The sequence below is a fragment of the Propithecus coquereli genome, unplaced genomic scaffold, assembly GCF_000956105.1.
Source record: "Propithecus coquereli isolate 6110/MARCELLA unplaced genomic scaffold, Pcoq_1.0 Scaffold268, whole genome shotgun sequence".
NCBI lineage: Eukaryota > Metazoa > Chordata > Mammalia > Primates > Indriidae > Propithecus > Propithecus coquereli.
Window position 1 is genome coordinate 1,427,410 of NW_012148263.1, and position 20,177 is coordinate 1,447,586.

The 20,177-nt window shown below is 39.5% G+C and overlaps 1 protein-coding gene across 1 annotated transcript in view; it reads right to left on the reverse strand.

Annotated features, from left to right (window-relative positions):
* Nucleotides 1-20,177, reverse strand: part of PCOLCE2 (procollagen C-endopeptidase enhancer 2) — a 68,017-nt gene that overhangs the window by 24,217 nt on the left and 23,623 nt on the right. The window contains exons 3-4 of the mRNA XM_012647435.1: nt 6,753-7,008; nt 3,773-3,897 (exon numbers count right to left, since the gene is read on the reverse strand). Of these exons, the coding sequence (XP_012502889.1) occupies nt 3,773-3,897; nt 6,753-7,008 (381 nt within the window). The remainder of the gene's footprint in view (nt 1-3,772; nt 3,898-6,752; nt 7,009-20,177) is intronic.

The following is a 20,177-nucleotide window of genomic DNA, read 5'->3' on the forward strand; positions in this document are numbered from 1 at the left end:
TGAGGTTGCTGTGAGCTAGGATGACGCCACGGCACTCACTCTAGCCAGGGCAACAAAGCGAGACTCTGTCTCAACAACAACAACAAAAAAGTTAGTTCTTCAAAAAGATGAACAAAATTAATAAGCCACTAATTAATTAGTTTAACCCAAAAAGAAAAAAAGAAGAAAAAGATCCAAATAAAATCAGAAATGAAAAAAGAGACATTACAATTGATACCACAGAAATACAAAAGATTATCAGACTATTGTGAACAGCCATACGTTCACAAACTAGAAAATCTAAAGGAAATGGATAAATTCCTGGAAACACATAGCCTCTTGAGATTGAACCAGGAAGATTCGGAAGTCCTGAAAAGTCCCATTAATGAATAGTGAGATTGAATCAGTAATCAAAAATCTCCCAATATTATCTTATGCCAGTCAGAATGGCTATTAATAAAAAGACAAAAAGATAACAAAGATGTTGGCAAGGATGAAGAGGAAAAAGAACTCTTACACACTATTGGAGGGAATGTAAATTAGTACAACCTCTATGGAAAACAGTATGGAGACTTCTCAAAGAACTAAAAATAGAACTACCCTTCAATCCAGAAGCCCACTACTGGGTATTTGTCCAGAGGAAAAGAAATCAATATATAAAAAAAGATACCTGCACTCTTGTGTTTATCACAACACAATTCACAATAGCAAAGATATGCAGTCAAACTAAATATACATCAACGGATGATTGGATAAAGCAAATGCGGTATATGTATACACAACAGAATACTATTCAGCCACAAAAAAGAATGAAATCATGTCTCTTGCAGCAACATGAATGGAACTGGAGGCCATTATCTTAATGAAACAACTCAGACACAGAAAAACAAATACTGCACATTCTCATTTATAAGTGGGAGCTAAATAATGTGTACGCATGAAAGCAGAGTGTGGAATGATGGACAGTGGAGACTAGGAGAGGTGGGGAGGTTGGTGGGGGTGGATGATGGGAGGTTGCTTTGTACAATGTGCATTGCTCCAGTCATGGATGCACTGAAGTCCTTAACTTCACCACAGTGCAAAATATCAATGTAGCAAAACTGAATTTGTACCCCATGAATATATACAAATAAAAAGTAAAAAATAAAAAACTTTTAAATTAAAGAAAAATCAGAGACCTAAATGTCCAAGAGAGCAGACTGTTAAGTAAATAATAGAACTTCCATACAATGTAATACACAGGTAACATCAAGTAAGATATCATAGAAAAATATTTATTAAAATGAAAAAAATCTTCATGATCTGTGCTAAAGAGAAGATTAAAAAACATATATATACACACACACACACATGCAATGATATTTTATTATATGTGTATAAAAATAAAATGCTAGACATTCACAAAAATGTTTTAAAAAAGTATTATCTAAGATGCCCCCTAGATTAGTGCATATTGGGGTATGGTGTGCGCATATGTGTATGTGGGGTGAGATAAGTGGATAGAGTTGTTCCCCTTTTTAGGGAAAGAAACTGACACTCCTATCGCATGTAAAGGAGTTGAATTTTTAGGACCAGAGATTCAGGGAAGTGGGAATTGGCTGCAATGTCTTCCTGAAGTGTAAACGTGGGCATACAGCACACAGCCTACTTAGGGTGTGGTTGATTTTTTAGTAGTTTGCACAGAAGTATTGCTATACAAAGTCAGCGTTAGAATTCTTAAGTATTTCTCAATTTTTTTGCATTAATACCAATGATAGTGTCCTGAGTTATTCAAGTGAATAGAAAATTTTTATAATAGGCAATCAAGCATTCCCCTTACAAGCAGCTTTTTTAAAGAGTACCTCCAATGTGTGAATCAAAGGAAATCTAACTGGGTTTATCAATACCCAGGACAGCTGATACTCACTCTTGCTGGGCAGCAAGTGGGTAGGAACCCTCCCTGCTACTTCAGGGAAGATAATGGACATTAACTCGTGTTAGATAATGGGTATTAATTCCGATTAGCTAACACAGCAATCTGGGTGAAGATGATAACAGCAACAGCATGACAGGTGAACACAAAGGCAAACTTTGGCTTTGAACATAATTGCCACATATGTATCTATTTACCTATCTTTAAAAAAGTCAGCACCAGTGATGGGTGAATAATGGCTTATTCATACTATAAATTATATCAAACTATTTCCTCTTTGGGTCCAGTGACTTCTCACTAGTTACTAATAAAATGCTTTCCAGGTTATTAAAAAATTGAACTTTCTCTACTTAGAAATTAGTCACATGAAAACTTTTGGAGAGAAGATAAAAAATAAGAGGAAAAAGGAAAAAGTGATAAAATGTGGAGGCAATTCTTTAATAAAAGAAAATTACCATAGATTTGCATAGAAATTATTTAGGACTTAATTTTCCCATTATATTTTTCTCCTTTGGGCAGAGCTGCCAGTGATTTTAAACACTACTATAATTAAAAACTCAATTGGCTAAAGCTAAAAATCACATTAATAAAATAAAACTCAATCTTAAAATATAAATAATCAAAAGGAAGAACAATGGAAAAGAGATACTGAATTGTAATCTTCAAGGATAATTAAGTTGGAATTATTTGGTCAGCTATATTTACAAATATCATAAAGAGAAAATGACCAATATAGCTTTTCAAGAACTATAGCTTTTCAAGAACTACGATGGTTTAAATGTTTCAGAAATGCAATTTTAAATGTTATTTTAAACTATAAGATGTTCTATAGATTAAAAGAATCTTTCATTATTAAATAGATGAGCATATTTTTCTTTTTAAAAATAAAACTGAGTTTTAGAATTATAATCAAAATGTGTGTGTGTGTGTGTGATCAAATCACTAACTTGCATGGTATATTGGCCTAAATAATTTTCCACTAAAAAATCAATATATGACAAATAGTATATTTGTGCAAGTGACATGAAAGATCAATTTAGAAAAGATTTTTTTTAAAAAACAGTATCATAATGCTTATCTCACAGTGTTTGCATTAAAGTTTATAGTGTTTGTAATAATAATAATTTTACTATATAAGGTGTTTTTTTAAAGTCCACAAAGTAGATTTCATCTAGTCATATGCCAAGTTCTGTCCCATAAATAATACTTGAAAGTGGTTCCCAGAAAGGGTAAAAATTTGTATACGTAATCACAAACTAATAAATACTAGAAAACTTGACCTCTGTTGATTATTTTAGGGTAAAGAATAAAGCTTTTTGTAAGGGAACATGCACAAATTTTATTTTAAACAACCAAAAACACCCTAAAGCAGACCGGCTTTTACATCAGACACCTTGTTTTTTGAAGAGATGAGGTGGCCGGCTTGCGCTCACTGGCGTTGTTGAGGTGAAGCACGCAGGCATTTTGATTTGGTGACCAGGATGACTATTATCAGGACATGGTGGGTTTGCTACTTGAGCAAATGGTAACCTGAAATGTACATGTACCTGGGAATTTTTATCCTCCCTCAGTTAGTCACTGCCCCTTATAACATCTGCCACAGGGTTAAACAATCTTATGTGGGATTTGCTTATCATTTATATTTTAAGAAACTGTTTTGAAAATTGTTAAATCTATGACTTTGCAAGTCAAGTAGTGTAAATGGCAGATTTAATCTGGGTCTTCGTGTGAAGAAATACCTGTGTCCAGCAGGCCTTCCTCTCCCTGTATCCTTAGCTCTCAAATATGCTCCACAACCAGAGGCTCTTGAGAGCTGGGCCCCTAGCGCTGTCTGGGAGATTCACACATACATGCTTTCTTCACATTTTCAGGGAACCTCACCTGATTCTTCGGGGCTATAATGTGCCACACACAAGTGACTCCTGCAGGGTAATCCCGGTCTGGCCAGTTGGGGGTTTTAAAGGAGCCGGAAGGTCTGTCAAGATGTCCTCCACAATACTGATCCCCTGAAGATATTAAATATGAGAAAAAAAACCCAGAAGTTTATATCCTGATACAGGTCACAGCAATACAACCATATGGAACATAAGGAATGTGGAACATTCAGTGACAGTATAGTAAACAATGGCAATGGCAGAAACTCTTAAATTTTCTCTTAAAAAAATGATTACATACATAATCTGCTCCATACATACACACATGAAATGACTGATCTCTATGTTAGCTCACATATTACATCAATACAAGACAGGGAAGTGGAGTCAGAGGCAGGGCCTCTTTTATTTTTTTTTCTTTCTTTTCTTCTTTCTTTTTTCCTTAACTCTTTCTTTATTTTTTTTTAATTTCAAAAAATTTAGGGGTTACAAGTAGTTTTTGTTATGTGGATGAATTGTATCATGCTGAAGTCAGAGTTTTCAGTGTATCCGTCACCAGAATAGTGCACATTGTACTCAGTAGGTAGATTTTTATTGCTCTTCCCCCTCCCACCTTCCCTTCTTCTTAGTTTCCAATGTCCATTACAGCTCTTTATGATGCTATATATCCTTATTTAGCCCCCACTTATAAGTGAGAACATGTGGTATCTGTTTTTCCATTCCTGAGATACTTCACTTAGGATAATGGTCCCCAATTCCATCCAAGTTGCTACAAAAGACATTGTTTCATTCCTTTTTATGGCTGAGTAGTACACCATGGGGGGGGTGTGTTATTCACTCATCAGTTGATAGGCACTTAGGTTAGTTTCATATTTTTGCAACTGTGAATTATGCTGTGATAAACATTTGGGTGCAGGTGTCTTTTTGATAAAATGACTTCTTTTTTAGGGGGCAGATACCCAGCAGTGGGACTGCTGGATCAAACGGTAGGTCTACCTTTAGTTCTTTGAGGAATCTCCAAACTGTTTTCCATAACAGTTGTACAGGTTTATCTTTCCATCAACAGTGCATAAGCATTCCCTTTCACTGCAACCACACCAACATCTATTGTTTTTTGACTTACAAAAATGGCCATTGTGATGGGGGTAAGGTGGTATTTTGTTGTGGTTTTAATTTGCATTTCCCTGATAATTAGTGATGTTGAGCATTTTTTCACGTTTGTTGGCCATTTGTCTATCTTCTTTTGAGAAGAGTCTGTTCATATCTTTTGCCCATTTTTTGATGGGGTTATTTGTTTTTTTTCTTGCTGATTTATTTGAGTTCTTTGTATAATAGATTGTGGAGATTAGCCCTTTGTTGGATACATAGTTTGTGGAGTACCTATTTTCTCCCATTCTGTAGGCTGTCTATTCACTTTGTTGATTATTTCCTTTGCTATACAGAAACTTTTTAGTTCAATTAAATCCCATTTATTTATGTTTATTGTTGCTGTATTTGCTTTTGGGGCCTTACTCATAAACTCTTTGCCTAGGCCAATGCCTAGAAGAGTTTTTCCTATGTTTTATTCTAGAATTTTTGTGGTTTCAGGTCTTACATTTAAGTCTTTCATTCATTTTGAGTTAACTTTTGTACTTAGAAGGATCTAGTTTCATTCTTCTGTATGTGGCTATCCGATTTTCCCAGCATCATTTATTGAATAGGGCATCCTTTCTCCAGTGTATGTTTTTGTCAGCTTTGTCAAAAATAAGTTGGTCATAGCTATACGGTTTTATTTCTGGATTCTCTGTTTGTTCCATTGGTCTATGTTTTTACCTTTATACCAGTACCATGCTGTTTTGGTTACTACTGTCTTGTAGTACAATTTGAAGTCGGGTAATGTGATGCCTCTAGATTTATTCTTTTTGCTTAGGATTGCTTTGGCTATTTGGAGTCTTTTTTGGTTCCATAGGAAGTTTTAGGATTATTTTTTCTAGATTTGTGAGAAATGGCATTGGAATTTTTATGGAAATTGTGTTGAATCTATGTTGTACTATAGTCCAAGCCAAGAGCAGATTAGGAAGTGCACTCAGGTGAAAGGCTGAAAACTTACAAATATTGCCCACTGCACTTATCTTTCAAGGGTAGAGATTTCTACCCTTGGGGGCTCACATGTACTGAACATGAAAATATCCCAAGACATAGTGTTAAGTAAAAAGAAAAAGTTGTAAAATAATATAAATGTATAATCCCACTTATATTTGTAAAAGCTATTGTGAAAGCACATAAATATAAGTAAACACACGTAGAAAGGTAGGGGAACCACTGGCCATGGCTATTCCTGGAGAGGGGACTACAATGGGCAGAAGGGGTATATTTGGGCCAGGCATGGTGGCTCACGCCTGTAATCCTAGCACTCTGGGAGGCCGAGGTGGGCAGATTGTTTGAGCTCAGGAGTTCAAAACCAGCCTGAGCAAGAGCAAGACCCTGTCTGTACTAAAAATAGAAAGAAATTAATCAGACAACTAAAAATATATAGAAAAAATTAGCCGGGCATGGTGGCGCATGCCTGTAGTCCCAGCTACTTGGGAGGCTGAGGCAGAAGGATTGCTTGAGCCCAGGAATTTGAGGTTGCTGTGAGCTAGGATGATGCCATGGCACTCTAGCCCGGGCAACACAGTGAAACTCTGTCTCAAAAAAAAAAAAAAAAGAAGGGGTATATTTGTATATCTGTATATGCATTTATATATGCAAGCTCCACATTTTTAGTCCATGAATTTCCATATTTGACTTTTTATAAGAATGTATATGGACTTAAATAAAAAGATTGATTTTTTAATGGTCTCTTGATGGTTTGATAGCATTCACTAGCTCTCTGAGAAGAACTGCTCCTAAGCTTTAGATTAAAGGAATAAATATATATAAAGTGCAAAAACAGTGCCTGACATACAGTAGGCATTCAATAACTGTGAGCTGTCATTATTGTGATTGCCATTATATGGAAACAATACCTCTTTCATTGGGTTCAGCAGCAGAGAACATGGCCATGAAGCCATTCCCAGCTGTGTTGGCATCAGAAATCATCTGCACCATCATCTTGTTGCCACTGGACACAAGGGCTCCAGGCCGGAACGTGCCGCAGAAGCGCCCAATGCGCTGGCCATTGGAGTGGCCATTGTACACATCTACAAAGTCATAGCGGCATAGGTTGTCACTCTCAAGGTCGATGAATCGGAAATTAAGAACAACTACTTTTCCTTCGGGAACCTGCCGAGAAAAGAATCAATTAGAAAACTATGTCATGAAAACAATATCTGAAGCCTTTATCTCTAGCTGATTACTAAAGTGAGATTAAAGTATAATATCTAAGATGATGCTTTTTCATCTTTGAATTCTGAACTAAGACAAGGAAAGTATTTATTCTCTTTTCAACAAATTCCACAGTTATTTAGGGTACACAATCTTATTCCTTAAGAATTTATCTCAACGAACCTACAAAATATTAGATCAGTCTTATTAATTGGTAAGTCATTGTTTACAAAGAATACCAGTCCCGACTGGACCTTAGCACATATTTACATGTTCTAAAATAGTATGGCACCCAGAGATATTGCTTATCAAAAAAACATTCTAAAATATCATTTTTTACAAATAATACTATAGGGCAATCTCGATACCTGTATTTAGAATGTTTCCTTGAAGTTCAAAATGAAGGGTTTATATGGCAATTGTGCAGTTAATTTACAGATAATCCACTTTAGGTCCTGAAAAATTTGGATCAACTATCTATATTGATTAAATTAACTGAGTAATTGTTGAATCATCTCTTCTTAAAGTCACTGAGTTTTTTGTTTATTTGTTTTCCAGGTAAAGACTACATACCAGGAAGCCTTGAAACATAAAGCATTCACGATGAAAAATCTAAAGTTTCACTTTCTCATAATATTTTCTTCACCATAATTTCCCCTGATATAATTCTTATGATGCTTCCTTTATTGTTCCCTGATTAGGTACCAAAAAAAATGGCTACAAAAGCATTTGATAGGATTCTCAGGTTTCAAAAGCCCCATTTCTTTCCCAGTTCATACCACATTTTAACTTCTTCATTCAAGTTGTTCAGTCATAAAGTCTTGATCATATTTTTTACCCTTTCAATTAGATGAGGTCTCTATTGAATAGTATAAAAATTTTATTCTGTAAAAACTTATATGTGATGAAAATCAGTGGTTAAAAAAAAACACAGACACAAAACCAAAACTGTTTCATTTGTATTCATCTTAATTAACTATTTGAGACTCAAGAGTCAATAGATGCTTTAACATCAATATGATTTCTTCATGTTGGTGAGTTCAGTGCCATAAATTTTTTTCCTATGACAAGATGAAGTGTTTTTGGTGCTATTTGTTTTTTTTGTTAAACACATACACACATCCCATGGTAGAAACTGTAATGGGGTAGTCCCAAAAAGGGGGTATTTTGGATTTGTCATGGTTGCATTCTAACTAACAGAAACTTATCTGAATGGTGTGAATATCAGAAGCTCCAAAGCCACAGCCTAAGAAGCTGATAGCAGAAACAGCAATTTAATTTTTAAACATTATCCCTGAGATTTCTGTTAGAGAACTTCCCTGTTTTTTGCTTCTTTTGTATTTTGTTTTGCATGCAACCTATATATGTCCCATGGTCAGAAAGTTATCAAACTATGATTTCACATCTGTAATCTTAAATACAAGCAAGCTCTTTATGAATCACTGAAAAATCCCTAGCCATGAAAACAATTTCAAACTAGATTGTTTTGTCTTTGCATGAATAATGACTATTTGTGTAATTTACACAAACTTATGTATAGAGTAATTCAAACCTATGAATCTTGGTGAAATCCCCTACAGAGTGAATACAGATAAAAAAGGGAAGAGGTCTTAGGTTAGAGCCCGGGAACATTCCAATGTCATAAGGTCTGTGAGATGAGGTCAAACCACAGTGGAGATTGAGTCAGTAAGTAGGAGGCAACCAAAAGTGTGTGGTGTCCAGAAGCCAAGTGAAGAAAGTGTGTCAAGGAGGAAGGAAGGGTCAACTGAGTTAAGTGCTACTGCTGAGTTGAGGAAGATGCAGAGTAAGAAAGACCACTGCATTTAGCAACACAGAAGGTTGGCCACCAGAGGACACTGGTAACTCTGACAAAGCTGTTTTGGTGGGGTGCAGTAGAGACAAAACCTGATAAGAGAAGGATCAGGAGAAAATGGGGTGAGAGGAATTAGTGATAATGAATATAGACAAGCCTTTCAAGGAATTTTGCTGTGAAGATGAACAGAGTAATATGGGGGTCGCTGAAAGGGAGAAGAGGTCAAGGAAGGGGATAAGGTGGGCCATACTAAGGCATGTTTGCATGCTGATGGGAATGATTCTACAGAGAGGGCAAAACTGATGAAGTAAGAGAGAAGGAGAACTGCTGGAGAGATGTCCTCAAGCAGGCCAAGGGAGATCAGATCTAAGGCACAGATGGAGGAGTTGGCCTTAGTAGAAGCGTGGATGGTTCTGCCCAGTGAGAACAGGAAAAGCAGATGCAGGCAGGTTAGTAGATGAGGCGATCAGAGCATATGGAATTTTTTTCTGATTGCTCTTCTTTTCTTGGTGAAATAGGAAACAAGGGCATCAGCAGCAAGTGTGGAAGGGAGAAGAGCTATTGGGAGTTTGAGAACAGAGGAGAAGGTGTGTAAATGGATTAAGGAAAAGTAGCAGGACTACCAAGAGTGTTGAGGGCCTAGTTGAATGAAAGGAATTAAAACTAAGACCTCTCTGCATGGAGGTAGTATTTGTTTTTGTTTGTGGTTTTTTTCCCAGCCACATTCAGCTCCTGGAGCAGAGGTGCAGGGCACGTGGATGGCTGGATTTAAGCAGTGGGTGGTTTGCCAAGCGAGGACTGTGGATAGAGAGAGGGGCAAGAGAGTTGAAGATGTAGGCAAGGGAGTGACCATAACGATGCACTGTGGAATCCAAACTGAGTAAGGATGGAAATCAGGACTCAGTGGAGTCAAGCAGTAACAACGTAGCCTGTGGTGGAGGCCAGGATAAAATAACAGTGCAAATGGGAGGCTAAGGAACAATGGAGAAGTTCATTGGAGAAGAGGAGATTAAAGATCCACATAGGTATTGCAATTGCAGTGAATTATGACAAGGAAGAGTGTTGAAGAAAATGACAGTGAGCCAGGAGCTAAAATTAGCAAGAAATGAGGAAAGAAGTCCGAGGGTCTTTGGATGACTGCAACAAGAAGGGGTACAGGGCAGCATAATAGTCTTGTTTCATGGGTAAGTTCTCGGTTCTTTGACACTACTTATTTTGACACTACAAAATTTGGTTGACTCTGTCCTGCAGTCAGGTATTGAAATGAACTGCAGGCCTTGGATGCTCATTCCCAGTGGAATAAAATCATTTGTTCCCGAAAGTTTTTTCCTGCTCCCACTGCAATGAAAAGTTGAAGTTTCTCTGAGAATGAGACACAAACATGTTCAGCAATAGAAATTGGGTTACATCATTGCAATTTGGAACACATGTTGATCCCAACAACCCTGGCAAAAGTTCCTTAGAAAGAAGGATGCAGAGGTGATCTGTACCAGTGTGGGTCTCCTGTAACCAGAGACAAATGTCATCTTGCACCAAAGGCCAAAGAAAAATTCTATTGCAAATGAGATGCATACTGCTGTGAGCCTTTTCAACACAACATCTGTTCTTCAGTTTTTATATGAGTGATCAAGATTGTCTGATGCCCTATGATGCAAACTTTGATAAGAGCTCCTGGTTGTCATTCTAAAGGACTTTGGAAAATATATTCTCTGAAGATGACCCTTCTACTCGAACAATCTACAGTCTGTAACCTTGATTTTTCTTTGTTAAGGATATAAAAAAATATAGAAAGATTCATAGAATAATATAACAAACACCTGGATACCAACCATCCAGAACTGACTTTTGTTAACATTTTGTGAAACAATTTTCAAAGTCTCCTTTAATAAAATAAATAAAACATTTCAGATAAAAATGAAGTTTCCTTTGTCCCCATCCCAGGCTCTTTTCTCCCTCCTTCCTCAGATGCAAGCACTGTCACAAATCTAGTTGGTTTCCTTTCATGCCATTCAATATATGTGTATGAATCCATGCAAAATACATAGTGGTGTTTTTGCGTCTGTTTTAAAAATTACTGAAAGTGGGATAATGCTATACATATCACTCTACAACCTGGGACTCCTTGGATTTTATGCTGAGGAAGAAGAGAAGAGGGAAAAGTAAAGATAAAAATACACAAGACCTTCATAAGCTATTCTTCCTGCCTAAAACACTTCCCAACTTCTGCCCTTCTCTCACTCCTCACTCATGCGTAGGGTCTCAGTTTCAAGATCACTTCTTCCTGCAGGTGCTCCTAGACACCCCTCAATGCTGCAAGATGGATTCCGCCCAATTAGCAGCCCACCCCTCCGGTGTGCGGGGGTGGATGGCTCGGCCCACTTACTCCGTTGTACAGATGGAGCTCTAGGAGGCAAGGATTCCTCCTGCCCTGTCCACTGTTGCATTCCCAGCTTCTGGCAGAGTGTGTGGCCCCAATGAAGGCTCAACATCAAGACTATTTGTTAAATGAATGAATCCATTAGGTACTCAATGAAACACCAGTTTCTTTGCACGTATCACGGAAAAGGAACCTACTGGTGGCTCTACCTCTTTCATTCTAATATTTCCTACCTCTCCTGGCAGCAGAATTTTTGGAGTTCTGGCACTGTCCTTTCTAAGTCATTCTTTACAAAAAGAAGAGACATAGCTTTTTGGAAATTTTATATTTCAAATCTCCTGTAAACGTAACACTTAATGCAGAAACTCAATTAAGACACTTTTTTGGTGGTAACGAGATAAAGCCACTGCTTTGTGAGATTTTATTGACCAGGGGATTCATTGTCTGCCTGTAGAAAAACAATTCGATGTTTGTGGTTTTTTCCTATCAACAGCCAAGTCCTGTGCGGGCCAAAGCCTAGTGCTGCAAGAGTGACCTCAGCTCACCCCACAGCCCCGGGGATGTCCTCACTGTCACAGGCAGACGTGCCAAGTCTTTCGATGCTGGGGCTCCTGCCAGCAAACAGAGGAGCTGCATTTTAAGCTGATGGTTTGCATTTTCAGGATACTATGAGCAAAATGCAAATATGAGGCCAGCTTCTTTTGTGTGGAGGAGTACATTGCTGTAGAAATGGTAACACTGCTTTGTGTCTGAAGCTTTTCTTTCCCCAACGCATCATTTACTACTTTGAGCATAAAGATCTGTTTTTGTAGCATGCCTGATATTTTAAAAATCCATCGTTTTAATCTTCTAAGATTTCCTTCTTCCACAAATAGATTTTTGGGAAAGTGTGTTCTCAAATGCAGACCACAGTTTATTTACATAAAGCTGAGAGGCACAGCCACTCAATGTCTCCTCTCACTTGTACCCCCAAATATAATCCAGAAACATCTATAGACAAATTATGTACAAATATTTGACTACCTTTTGAGAGGGGGATAAATCATAAGCTTACAAGATCTTATTCATCTACATTCTGTGTGTATTTCAATACTACTCTTTTAAAAGGGATATCTTATATATAAACATATATTTAGATTATGTTTAGAAATAACATGATGTCTTGAACATTTTCTTTTGTTGTTGGGGATTTCGCCAAAAAAGCTTTACCCCTCGATGTCTGGAAGGAGTGAGGAAACCCCATTCACCTCGAGCCCAGCCCAAAGGGTTAGTTAGGATTGAGTTAACATTCCCCTGCTGAAAACCACCCAAAACTTTTCCACTGCCACTTGGAATAAAATCCTTACCTTAATTATAGTGCACACATTTAGGTCGTGTACATGAGGTGCCTGGTATTTTCTAAGCACTATACGTATATTATTTCATTTAATCCCTTACAGTAACCCTATGCAGTTGATATTATTATTACCCTAGTTGACAGTTTACAGGTGAAGAAACTGAGACCCAGAGAGGTTAAGACCCTGCATGATACAGTACCTCTCTCTCATTTTTCCCCTTCATACAAGTTTGGCTTTCATGCTGGTCACTTTTCTATTCAAGGAACCCTCCACACTGATTTCCACCTCAGGGCCTTTGCACAGTCTGGTCCCTCTGCTTGGCACACCCTTCTCCTTGATATTCACGTGTCTGTCTCCAACTCATCAGCTCAAGTGTCACCTTCTCAGAGAGGCCTATCCTGAGCCCCTCAGTCATTTTGATCACATAGCCATATTACTTCTTCAAAGATTATTTACCATCCAGCGAGTGGAGTTTTTCTGTAGCTATTCCAATGCTTGGCTATCACAGGTGCTCAAAAAATATCTATTGAATAAATGACTGGGATCCTTATAATCTTTTTTGAAAATGGCGCAGGCCACAACTCCTACCACTAGCACATACATTTATATGATAATGTAAACTCACAAGTACAGGGCAAGCATTATTAACATCCTTATGGGGAGGAAGAAACAGCACAGAGTGGTTATGATGACTTGCCTAAGGCCACCCAGCAATCAGTGGCAGAGCCCAGGTCACCTGACTTCTACCTCACTGAGTTTTCCATGACCTGACAGCGGCAGGGACTGAGGAGATGCTCCCGAATCTCGTTTCCTCTTTGGGGCACACAGGGAGCCAACACTTCCCAGCCTCCCTTGCAGTTAGGTTGGGGTCATGTGACTGGGTCCTGGTCAACGGAATGGAAGTGGAAGTGATGTACGCACTTCTAGGACTGGCCATAAAACATCTCGTGCAATCCTTTCGGAGTTTTCTTTTTGCTCTAAGGAGGGGATTCAGTGGAGGAAACAAGGAGGTTCTAGGAGACAGCAAAGCCACACAGGAGGAGTTAATGCTTGCAGGAGAGCTGCCCATAATGGCCATCAACTGCACTAGACTGTGAAGTGAGCGAGAAATAACCATTTGTTAGGTTAGGCCACTGAGATGGGGGTTGTTTGTTAGAGCTGCTTTGCACTTTGTGTCAGTTACCCTAACAAATGGATAGTGACATTTACCAGTTGTCCTTACTCAGCACCTCTGTGACAGGCAACTGTGGAGATATCTTTGTTGTCTGGGGCGCCTGTAAATTCTCTATGAATCAACAGGATGATGTGGCCACAAACGCAGCCGACATAATCTCAGGCTGTCTTTGCCTAACTACAGACTGCTTGGAGTGTGCTTGGTGAGCTGAATTTGGTTCAAGGCACCTCTCTGTAGAGGGGACGTGGACAATTTGGAGCAAGCACAAAAGACAGAAAATTCAGAATCACTGGGGCAAATGCTATAATTTCCACGGCCCCTGCAAAAGTATAACTGGGCCCCACAGCACCACTATCATTACTTCTGCCTCCTTCATCTGTGCTGGTCAGCTGGGGTGAGAGGCCACTAGCAGTCACTAGTACCTTTTTTTTTAAGTTAAAAAATTTTTAAAAAACAATTTTATTTCACTACGATGCCTACAAATTAGTCTTTTATTGTTTTTACATAGATGGGGGTCTCACAATGTTGCCCAGACTGGTCTCGAACTCCTTGGCCTCAGGCAATCCTCCCACCCCAGCTCCCAGGGTGCTGGGATTACAGGTGTGAGCCACCATGCACAGCCTGCCACTAGTACTTTCTGAGCTGGGAAAAGAAATGGGTCTTTTGACCGAAGACTTGGCTATGAGATGAACAAGAGACAGGGCTTCGGGTGACGCCTCTTCTACAAATGCTGCCTAAGTGTGAAGAAGCAAATGTCAGAGACGAGATGGTGGCTCTGGCCAGGCCCTTCGGCACCATGAGGGTGACAGAACTCAAGTCTGCAGAGAGGAAACTCAGGGGGGAAAAATGTGAAGGAACAACAGCAGAAGCCAGAGTGACAGGAATGCTAAGGTAGTTACAGCCAGGATGGGCAAACAGGCAACAGTGCAAAGAGCTGCTGGGTTAGGCTGTGGCTGGGGAAAGAGATAAGGCTGAAATGAAGAGGATTCCTTTTCACAGATGTGCATCGTCTGGTTTTCCTGTGGCTAATGATACCACTAGGACCCTTCTGTGGGTGTAAGTGGTGGCAAATCTCCTGAGCAAGTTATGTATTCAGCACCCACTTTCTTGAGAACTGGAAATTGACTACTTAGTTTTTCTTTACACGTGAGCTTTCTTTTTAGCTGTTTACTCCAAAATAATACAGCATTACCCAACAATAAAATAAAGAGCGGTGGATATATACCAAGCAATAATTCAAAAACACTCTAGTAAGAGCATTCAGACTATTCTGCATGCTCTACAGCAAGACGGCCTCCATTTGCCAACATGTATTTCCTGTGCAATGAACCTGTACTTTCCCATATTTCCCACTGAACCAGCTAAGCAGTGCCTGGTGGCTTCGTGTGTCTCACCAGGCGCGGCACCAACCATAGCACTGGCACCTCATGTGACTGACAGGAGCAGCAGCACTGAATACTTGTCCCGCCAACAGCCGGAACTGGACGGAGTAGCTGCACCTAGTGGCTGATGCCCACGCTGTTTCATGTGATTAGCGTGTGCCCCGCGTGCTATCCTTGAAATGTGCTAGTTGTGTCAGGAAAGGGCCAGGAAAGGGCCAGGAAAGGGAGACGGGTTATCACTGGTTGTCCTTCACATCTGACTACACGTCGAACAGAGGACTCTGGGCACTGCATGTGTGTATGGTACACTTCTAGACAAGACCACGGCAGCAGGTGGAAGTACAAAGTAAAGCTCTACCAAACCCGTCCTGCATTACTTTAAAGCAACTATTAAAAGTAATACTTCTTTTAAAACAATGAAAAGTCCATGACAAAGGGTAAATTGTATGAGAAGCCCAGGACGACAGGTACATATCAGAACTGTCCAGGACAAATGAGGACATACGGCCACCCTGGCCGTAGGGGATCTAGGCCTCTCCTCTAGTGTGTGAAGCTGCCCCGCTGGATCCCAACAAGCATAGGCTGGATGAATGAACAGCTGTTGAATGAATAAACTGATAAAAGAATAACAGAATAGCTTCCTATTACCTGCAGAATAAAGTCCAAACTCCTTAGAACAATAGGGTGCAAGGCCCACCCCAGGCTGACGTTCTGGTCTCATCCACTCCCTAGCCCTTTGTGTCCTGGGTATCAATCTACCTGTCCTCAAACACACCTAGCCATCTCTATGAGGTCACACGGACATTCTCTGCCAGGAATATTCTTTCTTCCCATCTCAGACTATTAACTTCCACCCCAATTGCAAACTTGGGGCGAAATACACCTTCTCTAGGAACCCACTTCCGCTGCCCAATGCCCAGACCAGGGAGATGTCATCATCCCTCTTTCAACTCCCAGAGTTGGAGCCCAGTGTTCCCTCTCTCCTTTGGTGGGTTCCCCAGCACTCACTGGTCTCGCAGGTATCTGCCACGTGTACTTTGCTCGCAGTGGACTGTGAACCTTGCGTAGGCAGGATTGTTCTACTCTGCTTCATCTGTGTCTCAGTAACTGAACCTACACACAGCTGGGGTCGGGGGGCCAGACATCCAAAAAGTGCAATGAAGGTGAGGATGGAGATGAAGAAAAGTTTCCTATCTTCACTTCATATATTTTGGTCTCAGATCTGTGAACAGTTTTGGGATTTTGTGTGCCATCTGATTATTTGTTCTGCAAATCAGCAAGTATTCATCAAATACCAGCTGCCAGCACAGCAACATATATGTCAAGCTAGGATAAAACATAAACTCCAAGAGTCTACATGACCTAGAACCTGGCAGTGCCTCTCTTGGGCAAGTTGGGGGCTCCACTAAGACATGTGGGAGACAGCACCAAGAATTTGTTGATATGCCTATAGTCTGCTTAGTTATAATCTCTCAATCCATGTACACAGGATTATAACATTTTAAAATAAGGATATTAATTTCTTTTTCTTAGTTGTGTTTCATGATACAAGACTGTAGATAGGTCATAAAAATCAAATCTAGCCAATTTCTTAACACCTTCAAAAAATGTTAGATCTAGAGTCTTGTGATGGAAAAAGAATAAAAAAAAAAAGAAGAAGAAACAAAAAATGGAACAAAGTATTTAAATCATCTCAGGATATTCTTTCAGTTCTTCAGAAGTGTCAACATAAATTAATCCAGGACAGGATAAACATGATTGGGGGAGATTCTTGGAGAAAAAGCACCCCTATTCTAAGCTACCAGTACGTGTTATCTGACAGCCATTCTTTTTTTTTTTTTTTTTTTTTTTTTGAGACAGAGTCTCGCTGTGTTGCCCGGGCTAGAGTGCCGTGGCATCATCCTAGCTCACAGCAACCTCAAACTCCTGGGCTCAAGCGATCCTCCTGCCTCAGCCTCCCGAGTAGCTGGGACTACAGGCATGCGCCACCATGCCCGGCTAGTTTTTTTTTTCTATGTATTTTTAGTTGTCCAATTAATTTCTTTCTATTTTTAGTAGAGACGGGGTCTCGCTCTTGCTCAGGCTGGTTTTGAACTCCTGAGCTCAAACAATCCGCCTGCTTCGGCCTCCCAGAGAGCTAGGATTACAGGTGTGAGCCACCGCGCCCGGCCTGATAGCCATTCTTAAGGGTAACAGATACAAAAGCCAGGGGAGCCTCTTGCTAGCTTGGGGCCTTTTTATCATAAGGCACTCATGTTTTCTACTTAATGACACATGAGTATAATTTTTTTTTTTTAAGAAATTTTATAAGATAGGGCTGATTTCTACGCAATGACCTAAGGAAAAAAACCTGAAATGACTTTTTTAAGAAAATACCTCTATAATCTAGAATTTCATCCGATAAATCTGTTTATGGACCAGGAACACAAAACGATACTGATATTTTGCTAGGAATGAAACAAAAAGCCCTCCCCTTCTGGGATGAGAGAAATCACAGGAAGGTAGTAAGCACACTTCAAAGAGAATACATGTAAACGTGAGCATCCAACGTTCTCCTAAACAGGTAAAAAGCAGGGTTTACGTGATAGCATTAGTTTGCTACAAGAGAGAACTAAGATTGTTTTTCAATCTATTTTTTAATGAAAAACTGTATGCCCATAGTTTATGATCTTAAATAGCACCACACAGCTTTCTGGGAATTATAGTCCCTGTCCTCTTTCCATCCCTGATGTCCATTCCTCAGAGGCAAATGGTTTAGCTCTTTCAGCTATTTTGTCTGGAATTTATCTCCTTTCTTAATATAGTGCATGCTTGTGCTGCTATGTTTTGATTTATCCCTTTTAAACTTTACCTCTTTGCTTCCTGTTATTTCCCCTATTCCTCCATTAAAATTCTGGTTAAATCAATATTCAGCATTTTTATAACTACATAAATATTATTCACTGCTGAGCTAAATTGTTACATTTCTCATACAATTTTTTGTTTTTCCTAGGGCTAATAATTGCCTTGTTCCCTAAGTACGCTTAGTTTTCTATATGCTTATCACTAACATTCCTCTCAATAATGGCCAGCACCGGTGTCCTATTGGTTCCATTTTCTTCTTGGAAACATCCACTCTGGAGCTCTCCATCCTCCTGCACTCTCTCTACCCAGTCTGCACTGGCTTCATCACCAATTCAGGAACCCACCCCCACCCCCCAGGGCTCCTATGTCTCTTTCTTTCTTGCTTATTCCCTCATTTTGTTGGAGTTCATCCTGTTGTAGATCTCCTTACAAAGGGCATACGGAGATAAAAAGTTTAAGATCTTGCATACCTAAAAATGTTTTCATTCTGTGCTCACACTTGTCTGCCAGTTTGACAGGGTATAGAATTGTAGCTTTAAAATAATTTTTATCAGAATTCTAGAGGCATTCATTGTTCCAGCGACTTCTAGCTTCCAATAGGCTGATGTTGTTCTTTTTCCTTTCTATGGGACTTCCCCCATCCAGAAGCTTGTAGGATTTTCTTGTCTAAATTTAACAAAAATGTGTCTTGGTGTTTGTCTTTTTTCATTCATTGTGCTGAGTGTTAATTCTTTTATATTTCTCTCTCTTCCATATTCTCTGTTGTCTCTTTCTAGAACCCCCATTAGTCAGATTGGGACTTCTCGGACAGACATTCTAATTTTCTTATCTTTTCTCATCGATATTCTACCTTTTCTTCCTTGATTCTATTTTCTGAGTGTCTTCTTCAAGTTTATCTCCCAGCTCTAATATTAATTTTTTCATTTCTACTATCAAGTTATTAATTTATTATGCTATTGTTTCTTCTTTGTTTCTAGTATCTTGTTTTTATTTTATGTGCGCATTATCTTTTCTTATTTTCCTGAGGACAATAATGATAATTATTTAGACATTTTCTTCTGCTCTGCATTGCCTCTGTTTCCTCGAAGTTTTTGTTTTCTGTAGGTTTGGGGCTCTGCTTTTACATGTAAGAGGCTTTCCTCAAATGCCTAGTAATCCTCAACTGCCCATTCACATTCAGAACCGAGGTGAGGTTGACCGAAGCTCTGTGGCAGGGCTTGTTACCACAGTGTGATGGGGACAAGCTAATTTTTTTATTAGGCCTCCCAATTGTCAGCATCTGAACGAGGTCCTTTCTCAGGGGCTGTTCATTTTCTCCAAGATTGTTTCACTTTCTCTAAGATTGCCTGAGGGATAAAGACCTTGCAGCAGCTTTCATGGGAGGAGTAGGGGGAGAGGGGGCCAGGGGTCTCACCATTCGGTGTACAGACTTTAATTTAATTACCTGGTTTCAGTGTCACACCTTGGCCTGGCCTCTTCTGCTAGGCTTGCAATTCCCAAGCACAGAGCCCCTCTGGTTCCTGGAGAATAAGCCCTGTCATGATGGAGGGAGAGGGTGGGGGGAGTAGAAGGGAGACAGCCTCCTTGCTGCTTGAGGTGGAGGAGGGAACCAGGGAAGTAATGTCTCTTATAAAGGCTTTCAAACATAACTCCAATTTTTAACCTCAGCCACCCTGCTGCCTTCCAAGAAACCAGGTGCCTCCAACCCCTCGGCCTTTCAGGGCTTCTGTGGCACAAATCAGCTTGCTTCTTACGGCACCTCCCCTCCCTTCTCACAGATGTGTTAGTTCTCTCTCTTTTGCTATTTCAGTCACCACTGACTACCTGCTTTCTTATCCTCCAAAATTTTGTTGGTATCTTTTGTTTATTACTAATTCCATTCTGATTTCATTTGTCCTATGAGTTTAAACTTTTTGATTCCCTTACTGTAATTTTGGTGGGATTTTGACAGGGAGCAGAAACGAATACATGTGCTTAATTTATCATGTTTAACCAGAAGTCACTAAGGGGATTTTTATTAAGAAGTAATAAGAATGATATGACACTGTATTTGTAGGTTATATATGAGTATGTTATGTATAACATTATAAAATTCTGCACAATAGTATATTTAAAAAATAAAAGCCAGATCTGGGCCGGGCGTGGTGGCTCATGCCTGTAATCCTAGCTCTCTGGGAGGCCGAGGTGGGCAGATTGTTTG